This window comes from Leopardus geoffroyi, chromosome B3, assembly GCF_018350155.1.
Source record: "Leopardus geoffroyi isolate Oge1 chromosome B3, O.geoffroyi_Oge1_pat1.0, whole genome shotgun sequence".
In the NCBI taxonomy this organism is placed as follows: domain Eukaryota; kingdom Metazoa; phylum Chordata; class Mammalia; order Carnivora; family Felidae; genus Leopardus; species Leopardus geoffroyi.
Genome location: NC_059337.1, coordinates 62218223 through 62235379, shown reverse-complemented (window position 1 = coordinate 62235379; position 17157 = coordinate 62218223). Strand labels below are relative to the sequence as shown.

Sequence of the window (17157 nt, the reverse complement as noted above, 5' to 3'; positions counted from 1 at the left end):
CTACGAATTGCCTACTGTGGACTGGAAGCTTACCGATAATATAAGCAGTTGATTAATACACATTTTGTATGTTATGTGTATTACACATTGTAATCTTACTTAATAAAGTAAGCTAGAGAAAAGAAAATGTTATTAAGAAAATCATAAGGTAGAGAAAATACATTCACAGTAGTGTTTCATATTTATCAAAAAAATCCATGTATAAGTGGACCTATGGAGTTAAAACCCGTTATTTGAGAGTCAGCTGTACTATGGATATACATGTCTCAAATAATCAATTTAAAAATCTGCCCATAGCTTCTGCTAGGTAAGAAGCTAGGTTAGGCCAGCCACACACAGTTGCTCCAAGGTAACAAACTCAAATAGGTCCAAAGCAGATCTTCCCCTCCACTGTCGGCCAAACAGCCACTTTAATTCACATGTATAATTTCAACTTAGGAGTTACTGGCTTGAGTACAGACTGTAAACCAAAACAGGGTTTATCTTACCTGTGCTTCATTATAAAGGAGCAAAATTTTCAATCACAGGGCACTCTATGCTGAACTATGAATTTGTTTTATGCTAAGTTGTTTTACATTAAAAAAAAATTTTTTTTTTAATGTTTATTTTATTTTTGAGAGAGAGAGACAGAGCATGAGCAGGGGAGGGGCAGAGAGAGAGGGAGACACAGAAACCAAAGCAGGCTCCAGGCTCTGAGCTGTCAGCACAGAGCCCAATGCAGGGCTCGAACCCACGAACTGTGAGATCATGACCCGAGCCGAAGTCAGACTCCCAACTGACTGAGCCATGAAGTAAACCATGCTTTAAAAGTGAAATGAAAGAAATTAAAAATAGTAACCTAAATACAAATGGCTATGTGCCTAATTTTTTTCCCAAGAATTCAAAAGTTAAGTATTAATAGACTACAACAATTAAAGCCCAGAAATACACAACTGTTGTGATTTACAGCAGCACATTAAGATCTACTCTATTCTTTAGTTATCCAGGTCTAGGGAAGAAAATATAAGGGTGAAGTTTAGCAGCCCTATTAGTAGCTAGTGGAGCTTCGCTTTTAGGGAGCAGTAACCAGACTCTGCTTATTACATGAGAACCTGCACTTAGGATAATTATGGCTCTGTAAGCCATCAGCATCCAGCAGGCAGTACTTGAAATTTCATAGGCTCATTATCAGGTGGGAGAAGTACTGTAACTGAGAGCTGCCAGCTGAATAGATTGCACATCACTGCAATTTGTCATACTGCACTGTATTATGTATTACTACAATGCTAGAGGGAAAGCAGGAAAAAGGAAGGTATTTTTCTTTAAATTTACACAAAAGAGGTAAGCAAAACAAACTAATAATCAACTATAAGTCAATATCCAGAGATAGCCATGGTTAACATTTAGAATATAGCCTTGTGGACTTCTTTCTACACATACATTTTCCACATAAAGGAGGATCTTGGTTTACACTCAGAAATCATTTCTTTTATTGACCAAAGAAAAGGGTGCTGATTTGGTAAGAAGGTATATTTTGAATAAAGGAATTATCGAGTATTCATTTTTCTCTCTCCCGCACATATAGATCTGAACCACTATCAACAGATTTAGCTACCTCTTAAAATGGCAGAACACAACTGCTTAACAACCTGAGATATGCTGACATTTCTTTTAAACTCATCATCTTAAGCATTAGAGGTAAATCAAACGCGAATTTCTGTAATTCCCCTTAACATTACCTGTTCTGAAAATCAGCAACCATGTCCCGCCTCTCTGAGATCTTGGAGGAACCATCAAGCCTCATGTAGGTATGCTTCTTGTAAACCATGTATTCCTGCCAATCAGAGTGAAAACATGTAAGTCTGAGGCAAATTACTGTATTCTAATTCCCACAACATCTACCTACCTACCACCTCATCCATACTGGGGCAAGTCATCATATCCAAAATGAGAGACTAATCTTAAAAGTACAAGAATTTAATTTGTAAATGAATTTATTGCCAATATGTGAAAATTGAGGGTAACATGAAGAGTACAGCCACCCTCAGTTTCAACTTGGAAACTAATCTTGTTCCTGCAGATTTCAGTAGGTTTCATGAAAACAAAACAAAATGAAATTTCCAAACAAAAATGGCCTTTCAGTCAGCAGCCAGATGTTTCTCACAGCTACAGAATATCCAGTTTTCTTTCCATAAGTAACACTCACCCTAGTGCTTTTCTCCCCAACATATCCTTGCTGACCAATATCCTTGAATTTACAGCCTAAGTTTCCTTCTCCCAGCAGAGCATGCATCATTGTTAAGGGAGGCCTAAGCATCAGAGTGAACAGAAGACAAGGTAACTTTCCATGGCAGAGAATGTTCTTAACATCATCTATAAAAGGAATTACAACTTTTAAGAATAGAGAAGAAACTTCAAGAGATGCAATGGAGAGAACATATTGCCATTCTTAGAAGCTGCAATTCTTCTTACAGATGATGGCCAAATGAGCACTGATTTCCTCTTTCTTCACCCCTAATAATATGGATTACACTTCAGAAAGTCCATCTGTAGAGGAACCATTATCAAAAACTCAACACAGCTGCTTATTTGTAAGAAATACCATGAAACAATGATCAGTTCTAAAGTAACTTTCCCTACTGAAAAAGACTAGTTATTTCTACATTTGGAACATGTCTGTATTAATTACTTTCCTATGGTTAAATGTTCTTTTATTTCAAAATTCTCACAGGTAACTCATATCATACCTGGCTGGGTATTGCAGCACACAAGGTTGCTACAGTTGGGTGCAGTTCATGTAGTGAATGTGGTAGTCTACTCTTAGAGCAAGTGAATACAAAAAACCCTTGGCTTTTTCGTTTTGGCTTGGCAGAGGACTCTGGCTATGGTACCTATGAGGTGAGGCTGGTCAACAAAGTAGACAAGCTCACTGAGGCACACATCTTCATTGTGCTTTGCATATATTTTTACTATTTCTTTGTCTCAAGTGATTCTTCAAGGGCTTTGATAATCAAAGAGGGATAGAACATATTCAGTCAAAGAAGAGCTTCAAGTTCATATTTAGTGGTACGGCCCTGTTGGAACTGGATTAATGGCAGAAGAGTAGTGGGTGTTTTAGATAAGGAGGGATTCAGGAAAAAATGAAAAAATGAGAGCACGATGATAGTCTTTAGAGGCTCACTATACCTTGGCAGCTAATACAGTCAGGGGATGCTGCCATCCAGAACAACCAAATAACTAGATTATACACACATATATCCCACAGATTGGACTTTAACCACAAGGTAGGCTTTCTGCACAGGCAATCTTGCCTTCTGAACCAGAACTTCTAACCTTAGTGAGAGCACTGATGAATGAAATATTCTTATAGATCTTGCTGTTGACATCAGTTATGTATCAAGGTCAACACAACACCAGAGATATTAATCCTAGACCATATTCAAACCAACACTGACTACAGAGCTTGTTACTGAGGCAAAAAAAGTCAATCTTTTCCGTTTACTGCTTTAAGCCTTTGCTCTCCCACCCAGGGGAGCAGTGGGATTTCAGAAGGCTTAGATGAGTTTAGATCTGATTTCAGTAAGCAGCTTCAAAACAAGTAAATGGACAGGGAAAAAGCAGTTAAATGAAGAATACAGGAATGTCTACATCCTTATACCACAGAAAAACAGCTAAAAAGATAAAGGTGGAGATAAAAAAGCAATTCAGTATTTTCTTCATTCAAAAATTCTGGCTATACCAAAGCCATTTTAGATGTCTAAAATTCTAGGTGGTTTAGAAAAGATACATAATCTGGAAAGAAATGCCTCATTTCTTCCAACCACTAATTTCAAGACCTGTGCCCACTTCTATTCTTAGTTCAGTTTTTCTATGATCTTAACAACATCTAATGATTTAGTATAAAATTGAATTCTATTTTGTTAAATCAAAATACAAATTCTAACAATAAATGGTTTGATAAGTAACTCCAGCACTTTTGAAAATTTATTTAAAAAAAATCTATCTCCAAGGGCACCACAGTGGCTCAGTTAGTTGAGCAACCGACTCTTGATCTCAGCTCAAGTCTTTATCTCACAGTTGTGAGTTCAAGTCCCACACTGGGCTCTGTGCTGAGTATGGAGCCTACTTGAAAAAAAAATCTACGTCCAAAAAATATATATGTACGCTATATATCTATTTCCATTTAACAATCTCTACATCAAAATGTTTTCTTCGTTTTCTTTTTTAATTTGAGAGAGACAGACAGACAGACAGACAGACAGCATGCAAGCAGGGGAGAGGGGCAGAGGGAGAGCGAGAAAGAGAATCTCAAGCAGGCTCCAAGTAGAGCCTGACATGGGGCTCGATCCCATGACCCTGGGATCATGACGGAAGCCAAAATCAAGAGTCAGATGCTCAATCAACTGAGCCACCTACGTACTCCCATCACAATGTTTTCCAAGATTCATTTTAAACATTCCCAGTCTTGCCCCAACTCTTTGTACTTTATGCCCATGTCTGAGGGCCACTGCTGGCTGATTTCCACTTGTTGGATGACTATTGTGGTTTGTAGGAACTATGTCATGCTTAGCACTCCTGTGCATTAAAGAGGGCTACAGGACAGAAAGACCAACCATTATCCAGTCCTTCCTTATACATGGTACTCTGTATACACCAAGGTATCTCTCACTCAAGTCCCTTTTGGTATTTAGGGAAGACTTAGAAAATGATCCACCAGAATGATTAGATTTCCTAGAGCCTTGTAAAGCAATTCTTTTTGTTCCACTAAAAGAAGCAAAGACAGAAGGGAAGCCAAATATAGACCTTCTTTCTCTTCCAGAGGTCTCATAATTTAGTATCCTCCTTTATAAACAAATACGAACATTAGTACTCTCAAGTGGATTCTTGTGGATCACTAACTACCAACCAAAGTAAATTCTAATACTGCTTAAACTAATAAAATAAAAAACACGGCTTTTAACATTTAGGAAGTCTCGAGAGCTATACAATTCTAGCAGATACTATTTTTAAAAACTATTGAAAAAAAAAAAAAAAAAAAAAGGGGGCGCCTGGGTGGCGCAGTCGGTTAAGCGTCCGACTTCAGCCAGGTCACGATCTTGCGGTCCGCAAGTTCGAGCCCCGTGTCGGGCTCTGGGCTGATGGCTCAGAGCCTGGAGCCTGTTTCCGATTCTGTGTCTCCCTCTCTCTCTGCCCCTCCCCTGTTCATGCTCTGTCTCTCTCTGTCCCAAAAATAAATAAACGTTAAAAAAAAAATTAAAACAAACAAACAAACAAAAAAAACTATTGAAGAAGCCAAAGGGGTTATGGACAAGATGTACTACTGGTATTTAAGCAGTGATTCTCAACCAGGATTAAAAATACATGTGCCTGGAACCACCCCAGAAATTCAGACTCTGTAGGTCTGGGCTAGGGCCCGGAGTGGTTTTTTTTTTTTTGTTTGTTTGTTTGTTTTAAAGCTCCAAAGATGAGTGCAATAGATAACCTGTATCTGCAGCTGATAACCACCGCTACAAAAAGAAGGCAGAACATGGTCCCTTAGAATCTTGCTATTGCAGCATGGTCCTCAGAGAAGCAGCACTTGGAAATACCAGCAGTTTGTTAAAAATGCAGAATTGAGGGGGGTGTCTGGGTGGCTCAGTCAGTTAAGTGTCCACTCTCCTGATCAGGTCATGATCTCGCAGTTTGTGGGATCAAGTCCTGTGTCTGGCTCTGTGCACAGAGTGCACAGCCTGCTTGGGATTCTCTCTTTCTTATCTCTCTGTACCTCGCCCCCCCCATAAATACATAAACATTAAAAAACAAACAAAAATGCAGAATTGAGGGGGGCGCCTGGGTGGTTCAGTCAGTTAAGCACCCAACCTCTTAATTTCAGCTCAGGTCATGATCTCATGGTTTGTGAGTTTGAGTCCTGCATCCAGTTCTGTGCTGACTGTGCAGAGCCTGGTTAGGATTCTCTCTCCCTCCGTCTCCCCCACCTTTCTCAAAAATAAATAAACTTTTAAAAAAGTGCAGAATTGAGAGATCCATCCTATAACTAATGAGTCAGAATTTGTATTTTAACATGTATTACCTGGGGAGCCTGGGTGACTCAGGTGGTTAAGCGTCTGCCCTTGGCCTAAGCCATGATCTTGCGGTTTGGGAGTTTGCGCCCCACATCAGGCTCTGTGCTGACAGCTCAGAGCCTGGAGCCTGCTTTGGATTCTGTGTCTCCCTCTCTCTGCCCTTCCCCTGCTCACACTCTCTGTCTCTCTCTCTCAAAAATAAACATTAAAAAATTTATTTAAATATGTTATTTGTAAGTACATTTAAGTTTGATAAACACTGTTGTGGATCATATCCTATACTATCTTAAAAACCCTGGAACTGTTTTTTCCAAGCAAAATCTTGTATGAAAACCTCCTAATATAAAATAGATAAAATGCATTATTATTCTGGTTGATGAAGAAGGGGGAGTCTAGGGCCCCACCTGCTTCATCTCTACCTAGGAATTCTGTCCTCTACCCGACCCCACCAATTTGAAAACCACTCTTAGAATACACATCGAGAAGACAGGACAGTTCTGGATCATATCTATAAAGCCACATTTAAAACAGTGGCTACAGGGGCACCTGGGTGGCTCAGTTGGTTGAGCGTCCAACTTCGGCTCAGGTCATTATCTCATGGTCCATGAGTTTGAGCCCCACGTCAGGCTCTGTGCTGACAGCTTAGAGCCTGGAGCCTGCTTCAGATTCGGATCTCCCTTTCTCTCTGCCCCTCCCCACCTCATGCTCTGTCTCTCTCTCTCTGTCAAAAATAAATAAACATTAAAAAAATTTTTTTTAAATAAGAAAATAAAACAGTAGCTGCGGAGGTATCAGCATAACTCAAAATAGCTTCAGCAAGTACCTCTCCTTTAAAGTATACTAAATAAAAGCAAACTTTCACACACCCAAAGATGTATCACAAAGGGACTAGGTTCATCCTGAAGCAGTAGTGGTAATGATGATGGCTAGCACTTAATGAATGTTTACTAAGTGACAATCACTATGCTATACATTTTACCTGGTTTTGCGTATCTAATTCTCACTACGGTAGCCTTTAAGGTAGGTGTTATTATCGTCCCTCCCATTTTACAGATGTTAAGTCTCTAAAGTTACACAGGCAGTGGGTAATGGAACTCAAGTTAATTGGTGCCAGAGCCTCTGGCTTAACCCCTGTACTGCTTCTCACATGAAACAGTAGGGGGGAAAAAGGTGGTGGTGGTGTGTGAGGGAGAAGCCATGTAAGGTTCTTTTTTTTTTTTTTTTTTTAAAGTTTTCATTTTTTTTGAGGGAGAGCCTCTCAGCAGAGAGCCTGATGCAGGGCTTAATCCCAGGAAACGTGTGATCATGACCTGAGCTGAAACAAAAAGTCGGATGCTTAACCGAGTCACCCAGGTGCCTCTATATGGTTCTTAAACATGTTGTCCATAACCTCCATCCATTATCATCATAAAGAAAGGATAACTAGGGGCGCCTGGGTGGCGCAGTCGGTTGAGGGTCCGACTTCAGCCAGGTCACGATCTCGCGGTCCATGAGTTCGAGCCCCGCGTCAGGCTTTGGGCTGATGGCTCAGAGCCTGGAGCCTGTTTCCGATTCTGTCTCCCTCTCTCTCTGCCCCTCCCCCGTTCATGCTCTGTCTCTCTCTGTCCCAAAAATAAATAAAACGTTGAAAAAAAAAAAATTAAAAAAAAAAAAAAAAAAAAAGGATAACTGGGCATTTGAAAAACTAAAGGCAAATGTTTATATATCCCTAACATGAATCTTCCATTCTGAGTCTTTTCTATTTCAAAGTTGCCTCTGCTGTTCATTTAAACCCAATTTCACTTTCCCAAAACAATTTGGGGGAAAGACTTGGTATGATTCACAAACCTGCAGACCTGGCCTAACTTTATTTTTCTGAACACGCCCCTTTCCATCTTTGGGGCCTAGCACCAGCAAAAAGTAAGGCTCATCTCAATGTCTATTACAACCTCTCTACTGTCCAAGCAAATTGCAAAATGAGTGAAATATGGCAGCCATCCTTCCCTTATCTAATACAAAGAGTCTTTTGGAGCAAGACCTAATCACAAGGGACACATAGGCCCACCATAATCTGCTTTCATAATACTTGTGTTATTCCCTTTTCTCCTACACCATATGATCCAATCACAATGAGCTAGTCCCCACAAATGTCTTGTGCCTTCCCATCTCTGTGCTTTTGTACACCTGGCTTCCTTAGTCTGGAATGTCCTTCTCCCTGATGGTTGAAATTCTATTTAAGTTCAGTTCGGATGTCACTATCTATGTGAACCCTTCTTCAAGTGACCCAGTTAGAAATAAATGTATCCCTTTTGCTATCTTCAGCTCTGTTTATGCTTCATTTTGGCCACTGGTATCAGGGTACACTTGATAGCTGTGTGTGTGTGTTGTATGTGGTATATATCCTCCACTAGATACACTCCTCGAAATCAAAGATCACATTTAACTTACATTCACATCTGCCTAGCACGATGCCTTGCTCACAGTCAGCATGGAAAAGAAATGAATGAATGAATGAAGCAGAATAAACATAGTGTGGTTGTAAGCTGACACATTTCCTTCCATCATTCCTAAAACGTAATCAGAATGCTTGATCCCAATTTGCTTTTCATTCCATGGAGCAGCTTTAGAATACCAAGCTTCCCAGTATGTTTAGAATCACAGCTCCCAAAGGTAATTTGGGACTTCTAAGAGAAGCCAGCTCATAAATGATAGAACATCTATTAAGGATGAATCCTCCTCTAGGAGGTACTTGCTAACTGGGCAAGTTACACAACCTAGTGTCTCAAATGTCATCATTAGCTATAGATTATCTGGATTTAATACTGTATTGCACTATTTTAATGTATTGGTGCAGTTCAAGATTTGTCTGGGTTACAACACTTAACAATCACACCACATACAGCACCAGCTGGCTGACCCGTTCCAAATACTTTTGTATTGCATAGAAAATACTGAAGCTTATTTCCTTAAAGTACAGACTCAGTTGCTTGATGTAACAGGAATGAACCTCAAATGAGACAACCCAAAGATGATGTAAGTCATCTGTAGTGAGTTAAAAGCTTTCGGCAACTATCAGAATATGGTGGTGGGGGTCGGGGAGTTTCCAAACTAGGGTAAAAATGGTGGTGGCAGGAAAAGTTTTGTTTGACATACAGGTGGATGCCATCATCCTAACTGCAAAGGGGCCATGTCTGTTTCCCCCCAGTACCCTCACCAGCAAAGACCTTACAGGTGATTCAGTAAATATAAAATAAATCCATAGCACAATATTTAGTGATCTAAAATATTCTCCCCTATTCAAAGCTTTGACTTTTGCCTGTGGCACACTAAAAACTTCTGGCCCCGGAAATTTAGCAGCCTGCTTTTTTATCCCCTATCCAGAAATGGTATTTGGATACCATGGGAAAGAATAAAACATTTGTGAATATAGAATTCTCCTTGGAATAAGATCTGATATATTCACAAGAAACTTAAAGTCAGATTTTTGAGCAAGAGAAAGAGTCTATCAGTCACTTCAAAAAATACTGAGCAAATACTAAGTGCCCAGAACTAGTATTTCTCACAAAATACAAACCTGGTCATACAGAAGTATGTGGATTTTTACTGTCTTTTGGTTCTTCTGAGTCCTAGAAACAGTAAAAAAGATAGCCAAGGCTAAGGCACAGAACAAAAAGCCCAAAGAGGCTGTTGGATGAAAGAGATGCTGATGTGCTCCACAGTTACAAAACAGAGCTTCAATGCCCCCAATGTGAGTTTCCATGTCTTGCTTTACTGAAAGCTTTTCTTTCCCTCTTATATACAAGGTGTAACATGCTATGGTAAAAAGAAAATGCTGGGGGGGGGGGGGGGCGGATTTTTTTTTAATCTAAAACTAACCAAACAAAACCTACAACACATTGAGAATGAAGAAGGAAGGCAAAGGTCAAGGTACTTTTTTTTTTTAAAGAAAAGGTCAAGTGTACTCAAGGGAAAAAGCATTTATGCAGATTGGAAGGGCCTTTCTATAATATGATCCTCAGCGTTCATGTGCCAGGTCACGTTTTTTAAAACTTTTTTTTTTTAATGTTTATTTATTTTTGAGACAGAGAGAGACAGAGCATGAACGGGGGAGGGTCAGAGAGAGGGAGACACAGAATCTGAAGCAGGCTCCAGGCTCTGAGCTGTCAGCACAGAGCCCGAAGCGGGGCTCGAACTCACGGACTGTGAGATCATGACCTGAGCCGAAGTCAGACGCTTAACCGACTGAGCCACCCAGGCGCCCCTGCCAGGTCACGTTTTAAAGCTGATACATGGCTATGGGGCACCTGGATGACTCAGTTAAGTTTAAGCAACCGACTTCAGCTCAGGTTCATGTGTTCGAGCCTGCATTGGGCTCTGCAGTGACGGTGCGGAGCCCACTTGAGATTCTCTCTCTTTATCTCTCCTCCACTTGCATTCTCTCAAAATAAATAAATAAACTTTAAAAAAAAAGCTGATACGTGGTTCTAACGAATGTTTACAGTGAAAGCCTTTTTTTTTTTTTTAAACGTTTATTTATTTTTGAGAGACACACAGAACATGAGTGGAGAAGAGAGGGAGACACAGAATCTGAAGCTGGTTCTAGGCTCTGAGCTATCAGCACAGAGCCCGACATGGGGCTGGAACCCACAATCCATGAGACCATGACCTGAGCTCAAGTTGGACATTTACCCAGCTGAACCACACAGGCGCCCCTACAGTGGAAACTTCTATTATGACAATGACTTAAAAACCCATGATACTCTTTGAAAAGGTAAAGAAATATAGACCTAATCCTGCATTGTCCCAAGATCCACAATAGAATCATATATATTTTTCACAATAGGATTATATTTCAATAAATGGTTAGACATATATAAAACATCGTGGACATTTTAGTTCTATGCCCACAAAATAGATTTAGAGGATTAACCTCCTGAAATACAGAATGTGGTTCACTGGAGTAAAATAATATAAAAACAAATAAACAGAAAAAAGGATAATATAGTATTAAGGAAGTCAGATAAGAGTTTCATTTTAGTTTTTCAGTAAAACATGTAAACAGTCCCAACATTTTCTGGCTTCATCATCCTAGAGGCATGTTACCCATACAGCTAAGGAATGTTAGCAGTTATGAAGTTCAGGCTTTGAACTTGGTTTTCCCTAATTCAGAATTCCCCAAACAGAGATGCAACTACATTTAGAAGAGGTTCTCAAGCTGCCATGTTTGCAAAACCTACCCACAATACCCATATCCCCCCAACCACTCCCAAAGCCCTGCTGCATTACAGAGAGGAAGTGACTCTATTGGGTAGGGTTTATAGCTCTCATCCTTAACAAAACTCACTATCATACTCTGAATCACTTATTTTAGTAATATTTATGAATACCTATAAGTGTATAATATACAGAATGAGGAACTACAATATAGGACTGTACCACATTTAAATCATCTTCATCTACTAGAGCTAGCTTATTTTTTGGTAGCTTACCCCAATTACCCTTGGCACTTTCCTAAAAGCAACTTTTAGGACTCTATAACATACTGGCATAACCTTGGGGAAAAAAGATCATCATTTTCCCTAAAAAATCTTTAGCATATTACTTTTTCTATAATTCACGGCAGTACAGTATCACCACACCTCATCTATGTTTCCCTGACTCTTCAGGACAAGGCAAGTGCACTTTATCTAAAAGAGCCCCAAAAAAGTAAAGTTACTCATCTTATTTTGGCTATTGGCATCATTTTGAACAGAACATTAAAGATACAGGTAGTCCTTTTATTTTGGATTACTGCTGTTAGGACCCTTAACATAAGTTAAGATCTGCATCAAACAACTGCTTAATTACTTCTGTTATACTGACTTACACCCACCAACATTTTTCCATCATATAGAAATAGGTGACCTATTCCATAGGACAAACCAGAAAGTTCAACCGGTTGACAGCAATGAAGGGGCTGAACACTGTATTAAATGCCAGACATAGCGATTCAAGTTACCTCGAATATCATTTGTTAGGTCTCTTGCTAAAAGATGTTGCCAGATTATTAAAAAGACCACAAAAATACTATCACAAAATTCAGCAAGCCAGGTCTGGCTTCCAAAGAACCTAAAACTTCTTCCCTATGCTACCTTTCATTCCATCTGTGCTGATATGATCCCTAGTCCCTTATTCCTAGATAGGGATTATCATGGTCCAATACTCCCTGGGGTAGCAGGGTTAGAATATGCAGCCTTAGCAATGTAAAGCCCATGGAAAAACATGAGAAAATTTATACACTACTTACATCCAGGTGCTTTAGCCTCCTGGCCAGTGGCTATCCAACTTTCTGGCTCTAAACACTAATCCTGGTAGTTTGTGATTATTTGTCCTCACTTTCACTCTCCTGTTTGATCTCCATGACTTCCTCTCTCTTAAGTAATTAGTCTCCACTGAGACAAAAAAGCAGAGAGAATGTCAACCTGGAAGCAACTAAAGAAACAGAAGCCGCCATATACAGTAAGACAAGCTGTATCTTTCACCATAACCCTACAGTTGTCAACTTTGGTTGCATGTCAGAATCACCTCATAAGCTTTCAAATATCCTGATGCCTAGGCCTCATTCCAGACTTATTAAATAAGAATCTCTGAGGATGGGACAAGGCATTACTATTTGTTAAAGCTCCTCCAAGAGAATGAAGTATGTATCCAAGTTGAGACCACTACATTAACTCAGATTGAATTGCTGTTCTCTGGCTTTTTACTTAGAAAACTAATCCTAAATCTTGTTTTCCATATAGAATTTCAGAGGACTTTTTTTTTTTTAATGTTTATTCATTTTTCAGAAAGAAAGAGAGAGACAGAGCGCGCACACCATCAAGGGAGGAGCAGAAAGAGAGAGGGAGACACAGAATCTAAACCAGGCTCCAGGCTCCAAGCTGTCAGCACAGAGCCCAACGCGGGGCTCAAACTCGGAAAAGGCAAGATCATGACCTGAGCTGAAGTCAGAGGCTTAATTGACTGAGCCACCCAGGCTCCCCATCAGAGGACTTTTTAAGTAATTCCTAGGCTCTGATCTACTTTAACATTAGGAAATTTGTTCCCCAATAAAGGAAGGAGTAGGGGGTGTTCTATTTCACTTGTGTAGGGAAGGAGGTAAAAGTCCTTTTATATTCTCACATCTGCCAGGAGCTGCTTCTTCTCCCTTTATAGACACTAAAATCACAAAGACAAATTCTAGGTTTCTATTAGGCAGGACTGACATGAGTCATAGATATGTGATTCCTGCAAGTGAAATGTCAAGGTGTCCTAGGTCCCCAAGGTTCCTTCTCCTACCTCCAGCAGGTCTATCATCCTGGTCATCTGGGAGTAGATAAGGACCCTATGTCCTTGAGACTTGAGCCGAGTCAGGAGGACATCAAGGGCATACAGCTTTCCACTGTCAGTGATGAGGCTCTCCTTGCCTGGGGAGAAGAAAAGGGAGGGAGGAGGGGGGAAACTGTATTTAATTGAGGCAGCAAAATCACTCACTGCAAAGCTGTATGCAGCCAAAATTACAACCAGGATGCTTATCACCATGAGAGCAGAAAAGTACTCTAGAGAAGAATCCAAAGCACTGTTAAATCATGATCCAGTAGTGCTCTGGGAAGCAGTATCCTGAAAGAGGGAGGTGTAGGTTCCCTTGCAATTGACAGACATCTGCTCCTAAGGCATTCAAAAGCTTCCCTGCTCCATGTCCTTATTCAGGGGATAGCAGGTACACATGGACATCCAAGAGGTCCACGTCATACATGCTGTAAGTGACCTGTTTCTCCTTGTTCATCCTATCTCTAGATGTCTGTTTCTGCTGTCCACGTCATACATGCTGTAAGTGACCTGTTTCTCCTTGTTCATCCTATCTCTAGATGTCTGTTTCTGCTAGTTCTACGGCTATATGGTTTACACCCCCTAAAAGCATGAGAATGTACAGAAACAAGGGCTACTCTTGCCTATCCCCAGAGACACTTAAATATTGAGAAATGCAAATAAACATATCCACTTCTGTCCCTTTGTTTAAATCCAAACTCCTTCTCCTGGATGATTTCAAATAGGTTGGTTGGTAAATGTCATTATCCTAAACTGTAATTTAATAAAGACTGGGTTTCTGTGAAATAGAAACTGCTTTTATTCACTAACTTGCGCTTTCTCTCTCCTCTTCCCATTAAAAAAAAAAAAAAAAAAAAAAAAAAGAGTATTTTAGCCAGAGATCTTTACAGAACACTTAACTCCCAAATATTCATCTTATCCATTCAGTATCATTCAACTCCCATCACATTTCAGGAAGTAGAATTTCCTGTTTGCAGACTGGTCCATAAACATGCCCCGAACAATCACTGCTAGTAAGAGGGGAAGAAATGAGGCTTAAGGGGCTGGGAGAGTTAAGAGTACATGTGGAAGTGGCTCTGGGATGCAACAAGAGAGAGACCAAGGATAGACATATTACATAGACAACTAAGCAACAGAAGTAAAAAAGGAAACTATTAAAAAAACATGCTGTCTACCCCTAGTTTCTGGGTTTGAATCCATGGTTTTTTCCTCTCAGAACTGCAGAGGCTGGCTGTTGAGAGCAATCCAAGAGTTCTGAATGGAGATTTCTCTGTTCTCGCCACTATTTGCCAAGTGCACAATTATTGTATAAACCGAACAAGAGCGGATGTGCTGACAGCACCATAACAAATCATCAGCCACTCTGTTTTTGCTACAAAGCCACAGGCCCTGGATGTTTACTCCTCAGCACTGCAGCTTGCCTTTTCCCACCTTCGGAATGCTGCCAGGCCACATCTCTCCCTCCGCCACCCCCGCCCCCCCTCCCCCCCAAGCTATGGCACACACCTTTGTTCAGCCTCTTTGTTTGGTCCTGTTTAGATTATTGAAATGCTCTTCTTTTTGTTGGTCTCCTTACCAACACAATCAAATGACTGCAGCTGGGACAGAGCCGAATGCTAAGCCCTCTCCCTGGCACCAGACAAGGAGGCCTGTACAAATTCCAAATCTGACCAAGCGGCAATGCTTTCCTAACAACCTCAGGTTTTCTTGTCACGATTACCTTACCTTTCTCATTTAATTGGATTTCGTGGGATCCCTCAATTTTGATAGCTCCTAAACATTCCCCACAGAGCTACCAATCAGCTTTAGACAATAGTTTCTTTCTTTCTTTTTTTTTTCTTTTTTCATTAAAAGCACAGGAAGGTGAAAAAAAAAAGTCCATATATTTTTCAGTCATTGAGTAGAGTGGGCAAGCTAAGCTCATCAGATTTCTGCAGCCTGCTTATCTTCTCTCTCCATTCACATCCACTCCCTCAACCAAAATATTTAAGCATATATAAATCTCTTGTGACTGCATACTGAGAAGCTTCATCTCAAAATCATGATTCAATGGTTCTCACACATTCCTGCTTCCCACATCTACTTTACTTTGCTAACTAGAGCAAACTGATGCTAAGATTAGGAAGGCTCAGAGATGAAGATGTATACAGACTCTGAAGGACAGAACTCTGATGCACCCAAAAGAATTAAGAGTGGCACCTGTTGTTAGCGATTACTGTGTACGTGGGGACTGAAAATAGATGGGCTGGATTTCTTTGGACCACTCTGAAAGAAAAGGCCTAAGAAGAAAGACACTGCAGCAATAGTCTTAAAATACTTTAGCAATGAACAATATTTCTCTCCTTCTCTGTTAAGCATCCTAGACAGAGAAGTCAGCCCCCAGTACTTGTCCTTAGAAGATAAGCAGAAAAAATGGGTTTCTTTCCGTGCAAACATTGGTACCTTCTGGGCCTGGCATCCATTACCCAATTTTTTAGAAGCTACCAAAGCTGCACTAGACAACAGCACCACCTGTTACTAAGTAGGGCACAGAGCCAAGAAGAGCACGATTCCCTAGAAATTAGGCTGACTGTGCCAAGGCAAACCTCTCTTAAAACAGGATCTCAAAACATGTTGAACAGACCTATCCTACCTTCCTGCAATATTTTCTACAATCTTGCAGTACAGTCTTATAGTATTCACTTAGACACAAGTTCTTACTGAACACAGCTGTGTAAGAGCCTACTTAGAAAATGAATATATCCCATGGCAGTAAAATTAGGGTAACAGATGAAATAATATCTCCTTTTTCCAAGAGAGAATTTTTAAAGGACTGTGCATCTTTCTCCAGGTGAAACAGGGAGATGCATTCAAGGTGTGAAAGAAATCCAGGAGATTTTGGTCTCTCGGGGACTATAATGGAACCAACCCCTCCTAAGGAAACAGAAAATGTAAAAGTATAGAGAAAAAAGAGATAAAATACAGGTTTCAGTGACCCTGCACCCCCACCCCTCACTGCCCTGCCCCAGCCAGTCTACAGAGCACAATGGGGTCAGTGAGGAGCTGGTTGGTTCTCACAGTAAACAGCCAGTGAGGCTGGCGCTTTTTATCGATGCGAAAAGAACTCAGACACTTCCTGCAATTTAAACAAGGTCCATTTTTCTTTCAAAGAACAGGAAAAGCCACAAGAGATTCCCACAGCGCCAGCAATAAGCCTTCTACTCCTGTACTGGGAACTTAGGAGCCACAGTCAAGGAAGGAGAAAGAAGAAACAAGGTGTTGTCTTGCTTCTTTCAACACCTGTGCTCATCTTCTGCCTGGGATTCTATGGTTTCCAGACCCGGTAGATTTTATTCCTCTATTCCCACTACAAACCAGGCCTGTTTTACAATTGGGCTTTCCCTTTGTTTTCCTACAGTACACCTTCACCCAATGCTTTCAGGTGTTCTAAGACTGCTACGAGGACACATACAATGCTGCTCTCATAAACTCAAAATGGCATCTTCTAGTTCAAAGCACCCCCACAGCTCCTACCAGGCTGACCCTAAGTCCTTTGACACCTGGAAGATTCTTTTTGAATGCTTAGCTCTAGTTCACTTCCATCATATCCAGTAAGAAGAATACATTCAAAATATCAGAGAATCTGGACAACCAAAACTAACACGGTAGCTCTCAACTACCATTCCAGTTTGCCAGCAGGTGTAAGCAAAGAACATAAGCCTATGAACTCTGTGTTCAGTTTCCTTAACAGTAGTCTCACTAAAGCAAAGATGAAAACCTAGTTTCCTTTCAACCCTCGACCTTGACTCTAGGA

General features: G+C 40.4%; 1 protein-coding gene across 11 annotated transcripts in view; it reads right to left on the bottom strand.

The window, feature by feature from the left end:
- INO80 (INO80 complex ATPase subunit) overlaps positions 1–17157 on the bottom strand; it is a 144677-nt gene that overhangs the window by 31250 nt on the left and 96270 nt on the right. For all 11 annotated transcript variants that reach the window (XR_006704747.1, XR_006704748.1, XM_045449988.1 and 8 more), the window contains 2 exons: positions 13335–13462; positions 1719–1813 (listed from right to left, as the gene is read on the bottom strand). Coding sequence is in view for 9 of the 11 variants with exons in the window: in XM_045449988.1 (XP_045305944.1) it covers positions 1719–1813; positions 13335–13462 (223 nt within the window). In the remaining 2 variants the exon portion in view is untranslated. The remainder of the gene's footprint in view (positions 1–1718; positions 1814–13334; positions 13463–17157) is intronic.